The sequence below is a fragment of the Neofelis nebulosa genome, chromosome 11, assembly GCF_028018385.1.
Source record: "Neofelis nebulosa isolate mNeoNeb1 chromosome 11, mNeoNeb1.pri, whole genome shotgun sequence".
In the NCBI taxonomy this organism is placed as follows: Eukaryota; Metazoa; Chordata; class Mammalia; order Carnivora; family Felidae; genus Neofelis; species Neofelis nebulosa.
The window spans coordinates 36,208,683-36,225,623 of record NC_080792.1 but is presented as its reverse complement, the minus strand read 5'-3'; the positions used below and the strand labels follow the sequence as shown (position 1 = coordinate 36,225,623).

Sequence of the window (16,941 nt, the reverse complement as noted above, 5' to 3'; positions counted from 1 at the left end):
TCTACAGAACTGGACGGTGCCCACATCATTTTGGTTTTGCTCTGGAATGTACGTTGTCTTTCACAGTAAACAAGTTGGATGCTATGGGAATCGGGTCATTTAAGGAAAAGTCCTAAGAATACACTGGAGGAACTGTCTGATGCCCACTGGGCCCCCCTTCCTGGTGGAGATGGACAGAGTGACCACCTAATGCGCCTGTCACATCAGAGCCCCCTCCTCTGCCCCATGCTTCTACCCTCTTCTGCTGCTGGCAGTGGAGAGGGGGAGAATGGAGCTCCTGTCAGCATCTACGGGACTTGAGTCCTTCCAAAACCCGCTCCACGTAAGGTGCCAGAAGGCCTCCCCCTGCCTCTATCTCCTGCCTGCCCCCATCACATGGCCTGTAGAGGCCCCTTCTGATGTGGGGACAAGCGGTACCAAGGGCAGACTGCCATGAGATCACCTATGAGGGAGGACACTAGACAGTGACCACATCAGAAGGTGCTGAGTGACACCCCAGCTTTCCTGGAGGTGGTGAGGGGGAGGGAGGGACAGGACTAGTAAGGACTAGTGGGACTCCCAGCCCAGCTTTCCTGGAGGAGGTGAGGGGGAGGGGGGGACAGGACTAGTAAGGACTAGTGGGACTCCCAGCCCAGCTTTCCTGGAGGAGGTGAGGGGGAGGGAGGGACAGGACTAGTAAGGACTAGTGGGACTCCCAGCCTAGCTTTCCTGGAGGTGGTGAGGGGGAGGGAGGGACAGGACTAGTAAGGACTAGTGGGACTCCCAGCCCAGCTTTCCTGGAGGAGGTGAGGGGGAGGGAGGGACAGGACTAGTAAGGACAGAGCATGGGGACGTGCCAGGTGGGAGGCACAGCAGTTTCCCAGGGGCCGGGGGATGGAGAACGGGTGGGCTGAAGCAGCGTGTGGTGTGTCCCACAGGTCAGGCCCGCCTATGTGAGCCTGTGGGGAGGGCATTCCTCTACCACCTTTGCTTCTGGTCCATCTTCCTCCCAGATGGCTGCTGTCACTGAGCGGTCAAAGCAGCAAGGGGCACAGGCTGCCTGTGGGACAGGGCGCACCAGTCAGGTCAGAGCAAACAGGCATGAAACGGAGGTATGGGAGAGCAGAGTGTGGAGGGGTCTCCATCCTGCAGAAATTGGGAGCCCCTGGAGGGCACTTAGCAGGCAGGGGACTAAACATTGCATGACACGGGTCATCATCAGCCAGGAGAATAAGGAGAAGCAAGGCTGAGGGAGAGCAGTCGGCCCAGGGCTCTCAGAGCATCTTCTAGCTCTTACTCAAGCGCCCTGGGGTAAGTGAGAGTGTCACAGAAGGGCCAAGTGGTCTAGCTGTGCTCTCCCACCAGCCTCCCCAGGCCCCGTGCAAGGTGTGGCCTGAGCCGGCTCAGTTTCTCCGTAGCAGGGGGAGATTAACATTTGAAATCCATTCAGGGGGAGGGCTCCTTCCTCCACTCCCCACCCCTCACTCCCCCCCAAAATGAAAACAGTCGTTGAAATTGAAAAATGGTGCTCAGTGAAGGGTTTAAAGACATTTTGAATTTAAAATATATTTTAAAGGTCATTTTCAGCAGTAATTATGTTATAATGGTGGGGCTCTTGGCAAAGGCAGAGTCCCACAGTAATATTAGGCCAAATGGGAAGTGGTAAGAGCCTCCGCGTCCTAGAGCCCTCAGAAGAGGGTGGGAGAAGGGAGAAGAGGCCCAGGAAGGCTTCCCTTTAGAGCCAATGGCAGGGTCACTACTGGGTCCGCAGGAACAGGGAACTACACAGTTCATTTGGTCCTGGTGCAGAAGGGTCCTCCAAGAGTGGAGTACCACATCTGGGCCACTCAGGTTCACCAGAACCCTCCCCCGGGGCAGAGACTGGGGGGTCTGGCCTCCTGCCGGGCGGGACACCCTACCTTCTTGCCTCCCACCCCCACCCCTTACAAAGGCACATCCTTCCCTTCTGCTTCCAGACACTCACTCTGGCTCCTCCTAGTCACAGGCTCCCTAGCTCTCCTGGGGACAACTCCCTGGGGGGGGGGGGCGGGGAGGCTCAAAAGAATTAGGCTCTCCTGGCTCAGAGCCTCCGGGCAGCCTGCCAGGCCTGTACCCACAGCTTCCTGAGCTGGGGGCACAGCTAGCAAGGAGCTTGCCTCTCTGTCCTTCTTGACCATGATTATGGTCTACGTTATTTTTTTCTTGAACAGACTGAAGAAAAGACTACATTGGCTACTTATTTAAACCTCAATGTTTTCTATCCTATATCCCCAGTGAACAAACCCTCCCACCCTTTGACCCACTTTTCTCTTTTCAGCAAGTGCACCCATTCTTTGCAGGAAGTGTCACCCACACAGATGAACAAGCTTGTAGAAGTAACGCACAGTATGAGCACCTGCTGTTAATCATTCTAGAAGGGCTGGCTGTGAGTTAGATGCTGGCCAGGCCCCAGGAGGTTCTATTAGAAGGCAGACTGGCAAGCTGTGGGGAGATAAAACAGAGGACAGAGGACAGTGGGGAAGGGGTGTGTCTGGGCATGTAGAAAGAGCCAGATCCCTGCCTTGGAGGTAACCTGGGAGGGCTTCACGCAGGAGGTGTGTGGAGCATGAGCACAAACCAACAAAGGAATGAGGATCCAGGAACAGGCAAATAAAGAAAGAAACCGAGAACGTGGTTTCTCCCACGCTGGGAGCACTGACAGCCCAACTGGGGAGAGTGAGTTTGCTCCCCAGGCTCCTGACATGTCCCCAAAGGCAGGAGAGCTCCGGCCATGCGATCAGGGATGCAGAAACAGGGTCCATGGTCAGTGTACTCTGTGCATCGCCCCACTTCCAGCCGCTCTGTCCCTGTGGGTTTCCTTTGGGGGATGCTGGGGGAGGAGCAACCAATCTGGCTGTGGGCTCCCCTTTTCCGCTCCTGACACGGACAGCAGGACGGTGGGCGCGAGGATGCTTAGAAGCATCAGGCTGCGCGGGTGGGTGCTGGATGAACTGCAGCGGGAGCAGGAGGGGGTTGGTGGTCCCCAGTTCCTGGGTACGACCCAGCAGGGTGCCCGAGGAGGGGGGTGGTGGGGTTGTAGCCAGGACTGGAGCCCTGGAGGCAGCCAGAGGATGGGGGGAGGAAGGAGGCGGGGAAGAGGCAAAATATAAAAATATCTGGGAGAAGCGCAGCGTCGGGCTACAGTGTTATTGAACTAAAGCATCTTATAAAACTCAAGCCATTAATAACAGGCTGCCGCCACGTCGGGGTAATTTATTCAAATTGCGGGTCCGGGATGGAGGAGCAGATGTTTCAGAGCTGCTGGTGTCACGGAATGAGTTCCAAGGGAGGGGAGGGGGTGCCCGCTTCGCATTCTTGCGGGGGGAAGGGGAGAGGACCTTCTCCGAGCTTAGCCAAAGTCCCTGCATTCCAGAAGGAGGTGGAGACCTCAGCCCAGGCTTCCACAGGGAGGAGGAGCCCGTAGGGTGGAGGACAGTTCATTTAGTTCAACAAGTGCCAGGATGGAAAACCAGACGGTGAGGACCGGCGGGCAGGTAGGTCCCCCTTCCTAGGATGTCGCTACTCCCATCCTATCCAACTGAAATGCCACTTGCTACTCAAAGTCGTCCATGGTTTTTCCAGATACAGAGCTTGGTGCTCGGAATCAGAAGGGCCTGAGTTTCTTTGCAGATGCACCTACCAGCTAGTGACCCCAGTAAGTTAAGCTCTGGGTCTCAGTGCTTCATCTATACAATGGAGTAATAATACCTCAGACACTGAGTGGGGAGAAGTGACCCAGTGCAAGGACTTGGCCCATGCAGGGGGTGGCTGAGGTCAGTTGGGTTCCTGTACTACACCTTAGGGCCCTTACTTGTGTTGAACTTAGTGCTTTGATTCAAGGTCTTTTCCTGCTTCCTAATGGCTTCATTGGTTTCACCTGCATCCCAGCCAGACTGTAAGCCGCCTGAGGTCAAAAGTCATGCTGGCTTACCCATGATGTATGGGGTGTGTAGAGCACACAAGGCCTGTGGCTCCTTTCTCTGATGGGGAAGGGACAGTAAAGCTTGCAGAGGCCTCCCTTTGGATTCCTGTTACCTCAGCACAGTCCCCTGGGTCTTGGCTAAACCTGGGTTGGGTCCTAGAGGGGGGTCAGGGCCTCGACGTCTGGCCACAGTTTCCAGTACAGAGATCATGGAAAGCCAGTTGGCCCCTGGGTTCGTGCCAAGATCTCGGAAAGCGGAACCTCTAAAGATGAAAATTGGCCCCGCTGTCTGATTTTACCTTTTTGGCAAAGCAAGTATCTCCCCCATGAAGCTGATTCTGGTTTTAATTCGCTCCCCTCCTGTGGGTGTCTAATGCTGGGGCTGAGGGGCACTGCTCAGCTGATGTCTTCATACTGTGAATCTGAATCCCGATGGGGGCAGGAAACACAGAAGGGCCCTATAAATTGTAGGTGCCCTGACTCACTATTTAAAATGGTTGAGAAGATATTTTCTCCTCCTTTCTCTCTATTGCAGATGTGGCTGCCTGCTTATTAAGGGGGTATGAGGTGGGGCTCCACCCGGTGAGGGATGCTCCATTATGCCCCCCCAGGATGCCTTTGGTTCCATGCCCCTCGCTGACATCAGCAGCCCCTGATGGCGTGTTGCAGTGAGCAACAAGGGTGGGTACAAGGGTGACACTCTGGAAACGTCCCAATTGGAGGCAGACACGTCTCTTCTCACAGGCCCAGCCCTGATGGTGCCACTATAACGTGACGAGAGGAGAACGAGGAGCCCTTCTGTCCCCCACACAGCCCTGACCTGAAATGACACTACCAGAATGCTACTCTGTGAGACCAAGGTTGCTGAGGCAAATCCACCCTTGGCAGGCCCACATCAGCACATTTATCAGATGCCCAGGGCTCAGGGACCAGGCAGAGGGGCCACCTTTGCCATCTCTGTCTCCTGGCCTGGGGACTGCCCTGGACACGGTGGGGGGACTGGCTGCCAGAAACATGGGAGGAGACTATGGGGGGCACCAGTACCCCAACCCAGGAGAGGTGAGGGCAGGTGGAAGGGGTTTGGTGGCAGAAGACGGCTTGTTTCTCCCACTCCCACCCTGGCCTTTCCCCAAAACGCTCCCTACCCACCTAGCCGGGGTGGGGGGGGGGGGCGTCAGGGCAGCCACTGGCCCCATGCCTCTGCTCCCTACAAATGAGACCTGCTCATAGCTCAAGGTTCATTTCAAATGAAGGAGAAAGCTCAGCCCCACACTCGTGGGGCAATCAGCGCACTCCGTGATGAATGGAGCCTGTGTCACTCAGTGAAAATGAATATTTCTTTGCGATAATGGCCAGATGGTAGCAACTCTCCGATCCAAATTAAAACATGCATGATAAATGCCAGGAAAACAGAGGAAGACAAAACCCCAACCTGGAGTGAATTCTCTCTATAAATCTTCCCCCTGCGCCCCCTCCCCCACCACCATGGAGGCCCTGCTAATAGCCATTAAATTATTAAGATGCGCTGCAAGGAGAATGCCAATGTCAGTGGCACCCGCCCCACTGCCCACCTCGGCCCCCTGCCTGTGGGCCTGACTCTGGAGGGGCTGCGGGGGTGGGGAGACCCAAGAGGGGGCTGCTTTTAGGCCAGCAGAGAGTCAGCGTGGTGGAGAAGATTCTTCTTAGAGACATGAGTGTGAGCCTGGCCTCGTGGTGCCAGCGCTGAGGGCAGCCTGCTGGAGGCTGGTGCCCAGCCAGACTCTGTGGACAGCCAAACACACCTGCCCCCAAAGAAGACACCATCTCCGCGGAGAGATGAGAAACTAACATCCACTGCCTGACGCTATGGCTCAGGCAGAGGGCCAGAAAGGGGCTCTGAGCCAGGAAGACCAGTGAGGAACAGCTGGAAGAAGGATGCCAGCAGGATGGACCCTGATGAGGGCTTTGACCACGTGGAGCTGGGCAGCTGAGAAGGGTCAGAGAGGACCATCCAAGAGCGGGTGTGTGTCTGAAAGTAGATGTGTACTTGGAGGTCTAAAGGCATCAGGTACTGGGCAGGGCAGGGACAGCTTTGGGGCTTAGGTGTCATGGTGACAATAGGGCTCTTGAACTTACAGTTTAACTCCCATTGCCCCCTGCCCATCCCCTCACCCCCGGCACATGCATCCATCTGTCCTTGGTCCCCTTGACACCCTGTCCAGTCTTCTGTGTGGGTGGCCAGTCTTCCCAGGTCCAGCTCCCATCAATCACCAACCTCTTCCAGATTCCCTATCATCTTCCAGAAAACCCCCAATTCTTTAGCAGGGCATTCCTTGAAACCCTCCCCTCAGGCCAACTGGTTTCCTCATTTTTCCTGGATAGGCTCTAGGCCATGGGGCCTCCATTCCTTGTCAGCCTTAATCCTGTGCAACAGAGAGCTTCCTCCAGAAAGCCTGCCCTGACTGCTCCGCCTTGCCCAGCTCTCACCTCTGCCAGCTAAGGCTCACTGTCTCCACTGTTCATCTGGTGCCCGTGAAGCCTTGAACTGATCTCCCCACCAGACTGAGAGCTTCTCTAGGGCCTGTAGCTCAGCAAAGCCTTGAAGGTGTCTTCCTGGGCCCCCGACACATCTGTCTTTCACGGTCAGCTCTCCAGGGGCAGAGACCATCTCTTCTCAGCAATTGGCCATTTATGTCCAGCCTTAGACCTCTTAAGACAGTTGGGACAGTTACCCAGTGTTGTGATGTGACATCGTGATGGGGGGATCATGGGTCTGTTAAAAAGAAAACCTGCACTGGCTGGTCCTTGCTGAAGTCAGCTTCCACCAAGCCTTTCTCCTCACCAGGCCCAGACAGACAAGGCCCTGAGTGCCCAGCTGGGCTCTTCTCTGCCGGGCAGTTATGGAGTTTCTCCACCTGCCCTTCTCAGCTGAGCCTCCAGGCTCGACGTGCCACAGACAGGCTCATGTTCCTTCTGACTAGGCTTGCACCCAGGTCAGACCCGCCCTAAGTCCCCCCAGAGGGCCTCGGTGAGGGGAGTGAAATGCTGGAGAGCCCATCCTAAAGGCTGTGGTCCCTCCTCACTCTCTGTGCATCTGATGGCTGGCACTGACACAGGGAGAGCTTGCTGTGGGTGCCAGCACCCCAGCACAGACCCGCAAGAAGGCAGCAAGTCATAGAGGCCGGCCAGGAAAGGCTGAGGTATAAAGGCTGGTTACTGCCTGCGTGGATACCTACCTCTCCTCTCTGAGCCCTCATTTTCCCCTCCATAAAGTGGAGGTGCTGCATGCCTGGTTCCCATGTGTGCTGGGCTGGGCTGGGTGGGAAAGGAGCGACCTCTCTCCCAGAAGGCAGAGCACGTCTGATCAGGAAGACCGAGCAGACTGACAACACAGAGAAACGACACTCCGGGACAGGCCTGGTGAACTCGGACTGAAGGGTGAGAAGGGACAGGATCCCGTCTCTGACTCAGACACTGTGTGCATGAGCATAAATGTTCGTGCCCTGGAATGTGAGGAGCAAGGAGACCCACAATGTGCCAAATCTGATTCTTCCAGAAAGTGGACACTCCTGTCCAGCCAAACCAGTTCTTCTATTTTATTTTTAAACTCTATCTTTTTAAATTTTTTTAAAATTAATCTCTATGCCCCACGTGGGGCTTGAACTCCTGACACCAAGATCAAGAGTCCTATGCTCTACTGACTGAGCCAGTCAGGCACTGCTAGTTGTTCTTATATTATTTTTAAAAGATCTCAGATGCCACATATTTGCCTTGCTTGTCTTGGTTTTCATTTCTTTGCCTGTGACACTTCACCCTAGATGCTACCTCTTGGTAAACCTGTTATCCCAATAATCACCTGCTCCAGGAAGCCTTCCTTGTTCTCGCTCCAGTGTGGTAATCCACATGCTCAGTGCCGCTCAGGCCCTAGGCAGTATGATTTTTATTTGCACTTTGTTAATCACGCCTGTCAAAGGTCTTCACCACCCCCCACCCCAACTGTCACCTCCTCTCATTCCCCATGGACCGGACCCTAAGAATAAAATAATTGCAGCTATTGTCATCAGGGAAGATTCCACAGTTTGCCAACTGCACCCCACCTATGGCAGATCCAAGGGGGTGTCATCATCCCCTCTACAAAAGGGGGTCGCGAGGCATCACTGTGGGAAGGGCAGGACATGTGGAGTCAGAGTACCCGGGTATGGTGCCTGGGACTGTGCTGCTGGTCTCCCTGCTCTGGCTCCTGTCCCACAGCTGGTGGAACATCCCTGCCCCAGAGCTTTAGATGGCGTCCCTGTGCCGAAATGCATCTAAAGCACCTTGGAATCAATGCTTCCATATCTCATCCTCCCCGCAAGGAGGACCCCTCATTCTGGCCTCTGGGCATCTTCCAAACCTGCCTTGGCTCAGGTTATTTTCCCATCTGGAAGTTTTGCCCTTCCTTGCTCAAATCCCCTCGCCTCTGAAGCCCAAGCAGGCATTACTGGTTCTGATCTCTATGATCCATGCTACCTCTCCCTGCCCCATCCCACTCTTGTGTTGTTAAGGCTGCCCGAGTGTGCCAGGGGCCAGGTGGGCACTGGATACGTCTTGGCCATGCCAGGGCTGACTCAGTGCAGTGCTGAGGATCAGCACTGGCCCAGGAAGGGGTGCTTGTAACATTCTCTCTCTCTCATCTTGCCCATCTCCTGCAGAAGTAGGGGTCTTCCTCCCGTATGCCCACACAGTGCCTGCCACAGGAGGCCACGAGAGTGGCGACTGGGTGGGAGACAGAGGCCCACGGTCCCCTCTCTCTGTCATTCCATTCCGATTTCTGTCATCAGCCCCTTCAGCCTGGGCACACATGCGGCAGCTTCTAAATATCATCCAGGAGCCCATTTGCAATGATTAATATCCCATTTCCTCTGAAACAATCCTTTGCTAAATTAGCCGGGGCCAGAGGGAATTTGGCGAGGAGCCGCGAGTCTCAACTTAACTTGCCGAATGGATTAAAAAAAACCCTCGAAAACAAAATGCAGATCAATCAACACCCCTTTCCCCAGCTGAAAATCTAAAGTCCATTGAAACTCAGCAGGTTTGCAGTTAATTATAATTTCACACCTATGGCAGGAGTTACTGAGGTATTTATAATGCCTGCCTGCCCGCTGGAGCCTTTGTGGGGGCCTCACTAGGCACCCTTCTCACCAGCCACCTCCTTCCCCAAGCAGAAAGACCTGTCTTCCCCGAAGCTGCTGTTTGGGTTCAGTTGTGTAAACTAGAGAAGCTTCCTGGAGTTTTAAAATTTCTTTCTTTTTAAGGGGCTTGGGAAAGAAAGGAGTCGAAGATTCTTAAGGAACAGGAATTATGAAGAATAAGATCCCGGGTCAGGGAGACCTTGCACGATGATCTAGGGAAACTAACAGTTGGAAATGCTTTACCAAAAATCGGAAGGATGGTGGTCAGACACGTGGTAGAACTTCCTGCCCATAAAGAATCCAAGCCCTTGGTGGGCCACTTGGCTTGGCTCTGAGGTGTCTAATCCTTTAGCCCTTCCCAAAGGCACATCACAGGGTCAGGCAGGGTGACAGTGACCCCTATCCAGGCTGCTCCCTAAACACTGCAACTGTCTGGGCCCTGCTGTCTTATGTCTGACTCAAACTTCCTGAGCTGAAAGCTGCAATGGCTTTTCTTCAAGATCCGTCCAAAATAAATCAAGAATTCAGGTACATGAAAGATCAGCCGGGACCTTGGCTTTGGGGCTGGGGTTTAAGGGAAATCATTACAATCTATAGCTTGAGACATTCTGGTGGGGGATGGGGAAACAGGGTTTCCGAGCTCTGGAGAAGGAGGCCCAAATGGACTGTGGAGTTGCTTTTCTTCTTGACAGTTTTTAAAAACAGGAGGGGCAGGGTGAGAGGGGAGGGTGGACATATGGCTCCAGGGGCCTCTCCAGGCCTCAGGGTTCCCTGTCCAACAGGGAAGTTAGCCATTCCCCAGCTAAAGGTTCACCACCACCCCTTGCCCATCTCTGGGCCCAGGCATGGCTGTGGGAAGGGAGGAGGAGGATGTCACTGTCCCCATGAGCTAAGGGGTCTATAGGGTCTGGGGGGGGGGTGTGTGCAAAAGAAGGAAATGCACTCCCCCAACACATACACAATCACACACAGGCATCACGGGCCCACAATGGAGTACACACGCTGCCCAGCTTTCGGGCCTTCTGTGGGGAGACACAGCCCCTTTTATGGGGCTGGTGAGGGTAGAGCCTTTTCTGCTCTGAGGTACAGATCGCTTTTCTTTTAGAAGTCGGCTTTGGGGCAGCAGTCGCCGGACCCCTTCTCAGCCCAGGACGGCACCCCCTGGGCTGGGCTGGGGTCAGCTTTGCTCAATCTGGGGTCTGTCAGGCAGGGTACAAACCCAGAGCCCCAAAGTAGAGGTCAGAACGTGCTTGACCTGGGGGAGGCTCTGATGCCTCAAAGGGGAGAGACTGGGACAGAGGTGGAAAGGCTTAGCCTGTGGGACTTGATTGTCCTAGTGACGCTATTCTTTGGCTTCAGGCTCTGCCCACCCTTCCCCACCCCTAGGGGAGCCTCACCCAGGAGGTCCCCACAGGGAGTTCACACTGGTCTTCAAGCCTTTCCTCACACTTTCCCTCTCTCCCCTGCTGCACTGCATCTCCAGGGGGAGGCTGTCTAGAGTAATCGGTTTCTTTTTATAAACCTTGTTTCCTACTGTCTTGGTATATAATTTCAGATTAATCTTCATTGTACTCTGCCCACCCCCCCCTCCCGCCACCACCCTTTAGCTTTATGTTTTTGTGTACTCCATCCCGTGTGGGCCGAGGGTTCCTAACAGAATCCTGAGGGATTTCTGTCTACCCAGAAGCTTTTGTCAGTGAGACAGTTGTTGGCATCTAAGATGAGAAAATTGAAACTTCTATTGAATTTTCATACGGCGGGACCAGCCTGCACATCTATTTCCTCTAAACGCTCGCTAAATTGCCTACCTAGAGTATGGGACTGAAGAGCTAGAAAAGTCTGGAAGTGAGGCACCCAGCCTGGGGAGGTTGACAGTGTGGCCATGGGTCTCCTGGGGCCCCGGGACCTGGCAGCAGCAGGGAGCTGCCCATGCCCCTCAGCTGGTCTCCCTGGCCTCCCTTAGCACGTTGTCTGCGTCTGTTTAGAAATAAAATAATGCTCGGAGGAGAAATGAGGAACTTAATAGGATTTAAAAAGCCGCAGGAACCGATGGGGCTACAGATGGTGGAAGGGCTGGGGGGACTGAATCAGCCACGGTTTTCTGGTGGGGAACGTGGCCTCGGGGAGGGCCTCAGAGCCGCGTTCACATGCATTGTGTCCAACCTCATTAGCCAGCCTGGCGGGACTCCACTGCCACATGAGTGCCGGCCACAGTGAGGGGGGCATAGAGGCCCCAAAGATGCCATTAAATGAACGGGGGAGCAGTGATGGGCTGCAGGACGTGGCTGACTGACTGACCCGCACCTGCCTCGGGGACTGAGTGCACACGGAATGACTCCCAGGCTGTCACACCTGCCCCCAGCCCTCCTGTGCCCTCCTAGTCCTGCCGGGCTTCCCCCCAACCCTCCCCCCCACGACTGATACAGGAGGGAAAGAGGGGGCTGGGGAGGGAAGCACGTGTGTGTGGGCTCCCAGTTCTGGAAAAGCAGAGGGAGGAAAGGGAACCTGCTGTGGAGTCCTTCAACCCAGGCAATTCTGAAAGACTTGCGGGGCAGGGTGGGGGGGTACCTAAAAGAAGCTCCTTCACCCTCTAGAAGCTTCCGTAAGTGCTCCCTAGATGGTGGCTTACTGCAAGTACCCCTCCAGGGCTGGAGCTCAGGGCCACCCCCCTCAATCTGTCCCGAGCCTCCCCCAGGCCCTGCAGCCAGTGGGGGGACAATAGGACTTTGTACAGGGAGCTCAGCCCTCCTGACCACATCCACCCTCCGCCATCATCAGGCCTCCGTCAGGCTCTCTGCTTGGATTCAGTCACAGCTGCCCCTGTGGCCCCTCTTCTCTGAGCCTCCTCAGGCCTTCCTGGACAGGGAGGGGACTTGGAAGCCTCGCAGCAGTCCCCATCATGAGCTGTGACCTCTCTCCCCTAGCTAGGGCTTCACATGTCCCAACCAAAGCCTGAGTCCTCTGGAGTGTGTGTGTGTGTGTGTGTGTGTGTATGTGGTCTCCAGTTCCAGGCCCTGCAGAGGGGTGAGTGCCGTGGTGGCAGGCCCTAGAACACAGTTTTCAGCCTTGCTCACTTTTCCCTCTGGAGGGACTCCCCAGTGCCACACCTACCCCTTCCGAGGGGTGGGTGGCCCCTTGGCAACCCCAATACCTTCTTTCCTGGGACTTCCTACCAAGCCATCTTGACTCCTAACTTCTCCAGCTCATCAGCGCCCCATGTTGTTGTTTTTTTCTGTCACCTCATGTTGAGATAAAATCAAGTGGCCCCAGTCTTTGCTTCACCCCCAGCCACTCTGTTCCCAGTGGGGACATTTATTTTCCATGCGTGTGGGTCTGTGTGGGTGCCTTTGTCAGTGTGGGTATATGGCATGTCAGGGCGGGGCAGGGGTGCAGCATGTGTGACTGCCTCCCGGAATTCTTCCAAACACAGCACGGATAAGGCCCACAGTAACTGAAACTTCTGATCTGTCGATGGTTGCTGAGAAAACGTAGGGGTGGTTTCTGGTGACAATGTGTGTCTGGCAGTGGTGGGGTGTGGTGGGATCAGGCCAATATCAGCTACACCTAATCCAGACTTCAGCCACTTCTTCCCTCTTGGGCCCTTTGAGGGAGGTGGGCACACTCCCCAGCCCCAGCCTCCTCCAGTCCAGCCCAGGGGGCCCCCCAGCATGTTTTCTGACCAAGGCCAGGGTGCTCAGAGCCTGACTGACTCAAAGGGGTGCCCATACCTGGCTACAGGAGCCTCATTTGCCTGGGACAGTGGGCTGTTCTGTCTTCTGGCCTTGGTGCTCCCCTGGGCTGGGACCAGGGAGGATGGGGAGGAGGTTAGAGCTACAGGGCAGCACACTGTGGGTGCTAATCCAGATACTGAGAGTGAAACCCAGTGGCTGAAGGGCCCCTGCAGCCGTGAGACCCAATTCAGATGCTGACCATGAACCAGCTCACTGGGCAGATACACCTGCCTGCTGGGAGGCAGAGGAACTCAAGTGCATGCCTTAGGGAGAGTCACTGCCTCTGAGATGACCAGGACAGGTGGGGGGCTCCCAGGTTCCTCTCTGTCCCTAGTCTGCCTCATTCCTCTGGTTCATGAGTTGGTTTGCTGATTTGAGGGTGACTCAATTTAAATATAACTTGCTCCAGAGAGCTCTGTGGTGTTAACTGGAATCTCCTTGCAGAGAAATGGCTCCTGGGGAAGCTCTTTCTCTTTGGGTTTTCCTTCCCTGCCTAACTGGAGCCCTGGCTCTTGGTGGCAATAGCAGGGGCCAACACCTCTCTCCCTGCACAGGGGCATTATGGCTATGATGCCTTCTCTCTGCCTGGTGCCCCCACCAGGATCAGGGTTCCCTGCTTCTCATGGAGACAAGTCCAACCCCTTGGTCTTGTGTTCAGGGCTCCATTTTCACTTTGTGCCCTCACTTATTCCCACCAAGTCTATACCTATCGGTCCAATTCCCTCCAGGAAGCCCTCCCTGCCTGCTCCAGGCCACAGTGAGCTCTCTTCTTTGACCCCCTCCAGCTGTGGTCTCTCATGTCTCATGGGGTGGTCCAGGAGATCCTTATTCAGCCTGGCTCTGCCTCTCTCACCTGAGACCCTGCTCTTCCCTCAGCCGCCTTTCACACCCTTCTCTGCTCCCATTTCTTTCATCTTTTTTAACATTCACCTCTTCCCCATCCTCTTCCCACCAGAAAAAGTATTTAATGGATATTAAATTATTTTAAACTGACTTTTTTTTTTTTTTTTTGTTAAATAGCTTGGTGATAGTGCTGACTCAGGATCATCTCACTGTTTAATATTGAATATGCAATTAATAGATAGATGTTTAGGTTTGGCTCTTTTTCCCCCCTTTCCACCGCAGGAAGAATAAAAGAGCTGATTAATCTGGTTTGGGGCAAGTGTCAGTGGCAGGAGATATATGGCAGAAAGGAGATGAGGTTAGCAACTTGGAGTCAGGGAGCTATTGCCTCCAAGGCAAGTGAAGGAGAAAGGGTTTGCATTGGAGCTCAGCGCGGCCTCGCCGGGCACGGCGTCTTCTGACACCCCACTCCGGTTCTGGAGAAAACCAGCCGGACTCTGAGCTGTCTGCTCTGCACGCGAGGGGTCCCCTACGCCCCCTCAGGGGCCTCCCTCTGTGGGGCCTTGTTCATGCCACCCTGACTTCTTCTCCAGGGGTGGAAACTCCCCTCCTTCAAGGCCAGCTCAGGTGCCATCTGCTCAAGGTCTCTGGCGTCCCCCACTTACTTCGGGGCCCCTTCTCTGGGACTGCAGGTGCCGCTTACTGCTCGAGCTACCTTCCTATACACCAGAGTTTCTCCCCACCAGGGAGAGGGGCTCTTCACTACATCCTGGCCCTGCTGCACGAACAGGGTATTACAGGTGAGTCACTGCATGACGGGGTGACCCGGGGCCTGGGGCCTGCTGGGCCTGCTTCCCGGAGACAGTCTTTAGGAGAGGCCCCTGGTTCCACGATGTGCCACCAAGGAGAAGTCCTATGTGAGATGGGACAGTACCCTTACCACCAGGGTAAGGATGCCTAGGACTGGGTATTTGAGGAGCCTCTGTGTGTGCAGAAAACCAAAGTAACTGGACTGCCAGGAAAGGGGCAGGAGCGAATAGCACAAACCAGGTGGGCTTTGCTTACCTGGGCCCTTAACCCCTGAGCCATTTTTACAACTCAACTGACCCACCTCCACTCTTGGGGTTCTCAGGATGGGAAGCTCTCAGAAGACCACAGGGAGGTGTGTCAGTGCCCTGGGCCAGGGGGCCCCTCGGGGCAGCACAAAGACACCAGCTGGGCTCTAGGAGGTAGGGGTGGGATTTGAGGCGCAATTCAGACACAGAGGCCTTACAGCCAGGTCAGGGTCCCGTGAGGGCCCAGAGGGCAGCAGCCTGAGCTGGAAGGACCACAGGTCCCAGGGGCAGGCAGGACCTGTGGCCACACTACAGTTCTCTCAGGATGAGGATCTTGACTCTGAATTTGCGAGTATCTTTTGCCTATTTTACCTTTTTCCCTTAATTTCCTAAACACTTTTTGTAGGGAGGTAGGACAGAGGAGAGAGAAATTCCTCAGTGCCTGTCTAAGCTGAGAGGAATGTGACCTGTCCCGGCACAGAACCCAGGGGGAAGGCGCTTGGCAGAGGGAGCGAGAAGCGTGGCCTGGTGGAGCCTTTGTGTGCAGTGGAGGGGACAGAACCTCCCTGGGGAATGGAGCTCTATGCTTGTGGGGTGTGGCTGTATCCTCCTATTCTGTCCCTTTCCAGACATCTCCCTGTCTGCCTGGAACTGTCTCCAGAATCTTGACCTCAGTGGTCCCAAGCCCCCATGGCGGCCCTTCTCAGATTTGCCCAGTGTGGTCTGAACCTTCCCAGGGCAGGGCTACAATCCACTTCCTCTCGTCCAGCCTGGCACCCTTTCAACTTTTCAGGCTCCATCATAGGGGGCTTTCCTGGGTGACATGGAGGTGGGCACACCCTTTGGATTTCCTAAAGGAGGCAGAAGAGTACGCCAGGACCTGCTACTCATTTACTTACAGGAAGGAAGGAACCCCATCTGCAGACCCCAATCACCTCCCCACTTTCCTTCACTCTCTCCCCACACCAGTCACCCAGAGCTCCATAGCCCTGTCCCAATTCCCAGCCATGAGATCCCTAGGGCTCGGGGGGGGGGGGGGGGGTGCGGTGGCAGGAAGTCGCTGCATCACTGCATCAGGGAGAGGGAGGAAGGGTCGGGTCGGGGGAGGGGGGCAGAGACAAGTGAGCCCTCACGTGAAGGGGGCTGGCGCAGGCAGCTACTACCTCCTCGGCTCTCGCTGTCCGCTGGCTTCACCTGGATCGGCCGGTTCATCTGCAACAGAGCACAAGGGACAGTGTCAGAGCAGGCCTGGGGTGAGGGGGCATACACCCACACCCAAAGGTAACTGGTGTTCATAGGTACACAGGTGCAAGGACCACACCCACCAACACATACACCCACACCACTGCTCCCCAATGCAGCTGCACGCGGGCAGCAAAGCCCCACCCATCTCCCCTTTCCTATGCAGTCCCCAGGGCTCCATTGTCTCGGGAAGGCTTCTCTGGACTGGACACTCTGTGATGTCCCCCTCCCAGCTTTGAACAGCTCTTGCTAGCCTGTGACATCAGAACCTGAGGTGTCCTCACAGCGCATCCCTGGCCAGAGATTATGATCTTGCTGGAGACAGCTGGCTTTGCCGAAACAAGCTGCTCTCTGGCTACCCCGAGCCGTCTCACAAATGTGGGCTGTGGGTGCCAGGGGTCCCTGAGGCTCTGGGCCACCCAGCTCCCAGCTGAAGCCAAACTCAAGTGTGCGGCTAGGGCTGTCCCCTTGGAGGGGTGTGTGAGGTGGGCACAGCTACCCATCTCCCGTGGTATTTAGGGGGCCAGGAGGACAACAGGACACCGCCTGTCCCCCCCCCCCCCCCCCAACGCCTCCCTGAGCCGGGATCTCTCACGGGGATCTGCTTCAGTGCTCCGTTCAGGCCACTAGGGGTCTCTGAACTCCAAGCATCGGCGGCTACGGCGCCTGTCTTTAATCCTCAACGCTGCTGGAGGCCACGGGGTGGGCTCTCCAGCCCAGAGGCCCCAAGATATTTCAGACAATAAAAACGGAAGGAATCACGCAAATGGAATCCTACTTTATGTCTTTTCCAGTGCTTTCGCCTGTCAAGTACCTCCCTTATCCCTTACTGCATTTTTGTTCCGTATACAAACAAACCCCGACAGGCAGACAGGGCAGGGACTAATACCCCCACTTCATGGATGGAGAAGCTGAGGCAGGGCCGCCCCCACGGCAAGATGAGCCCAGGAACCCGAGTCTGCCAGGGCTGTGTCTAGGCT

At 55.4% G+C, this 16,941-nt stretch overlaps 1 protein-coding gene across 50 annotated transcripts in view; it reads right to left on the bottom strand.

Annotated features, from left to right (window-relative positions):
* CELF4 (CUGBP Elav-like family member 4) overlaps positions 1-16,941 on the bottom strand; it is a 299,094-nt gene that overhangs the window by 58,501 nt on the left and 223,652 nt on the right. For 27 of the 50 annotated variants that reach the window (XM_058692264.1, XM_058692254.1, XM_058692255.1 and 24 more), the window contains exon 3: positions 15,853-15,931. In XM_058692264.1, the coding sequence (XP_058548247.1) occupies positions 15,853-15,931 (79 nt within the window). The remainder of the gene's footprint in view (positions 1-15,852; positions 15,932-16,941) is intronic. The other 23 variants (XM_058692269.1, XM_058692261.1, XM_058692302.1 and 20 more) reach the window with 1 other exon arrangement.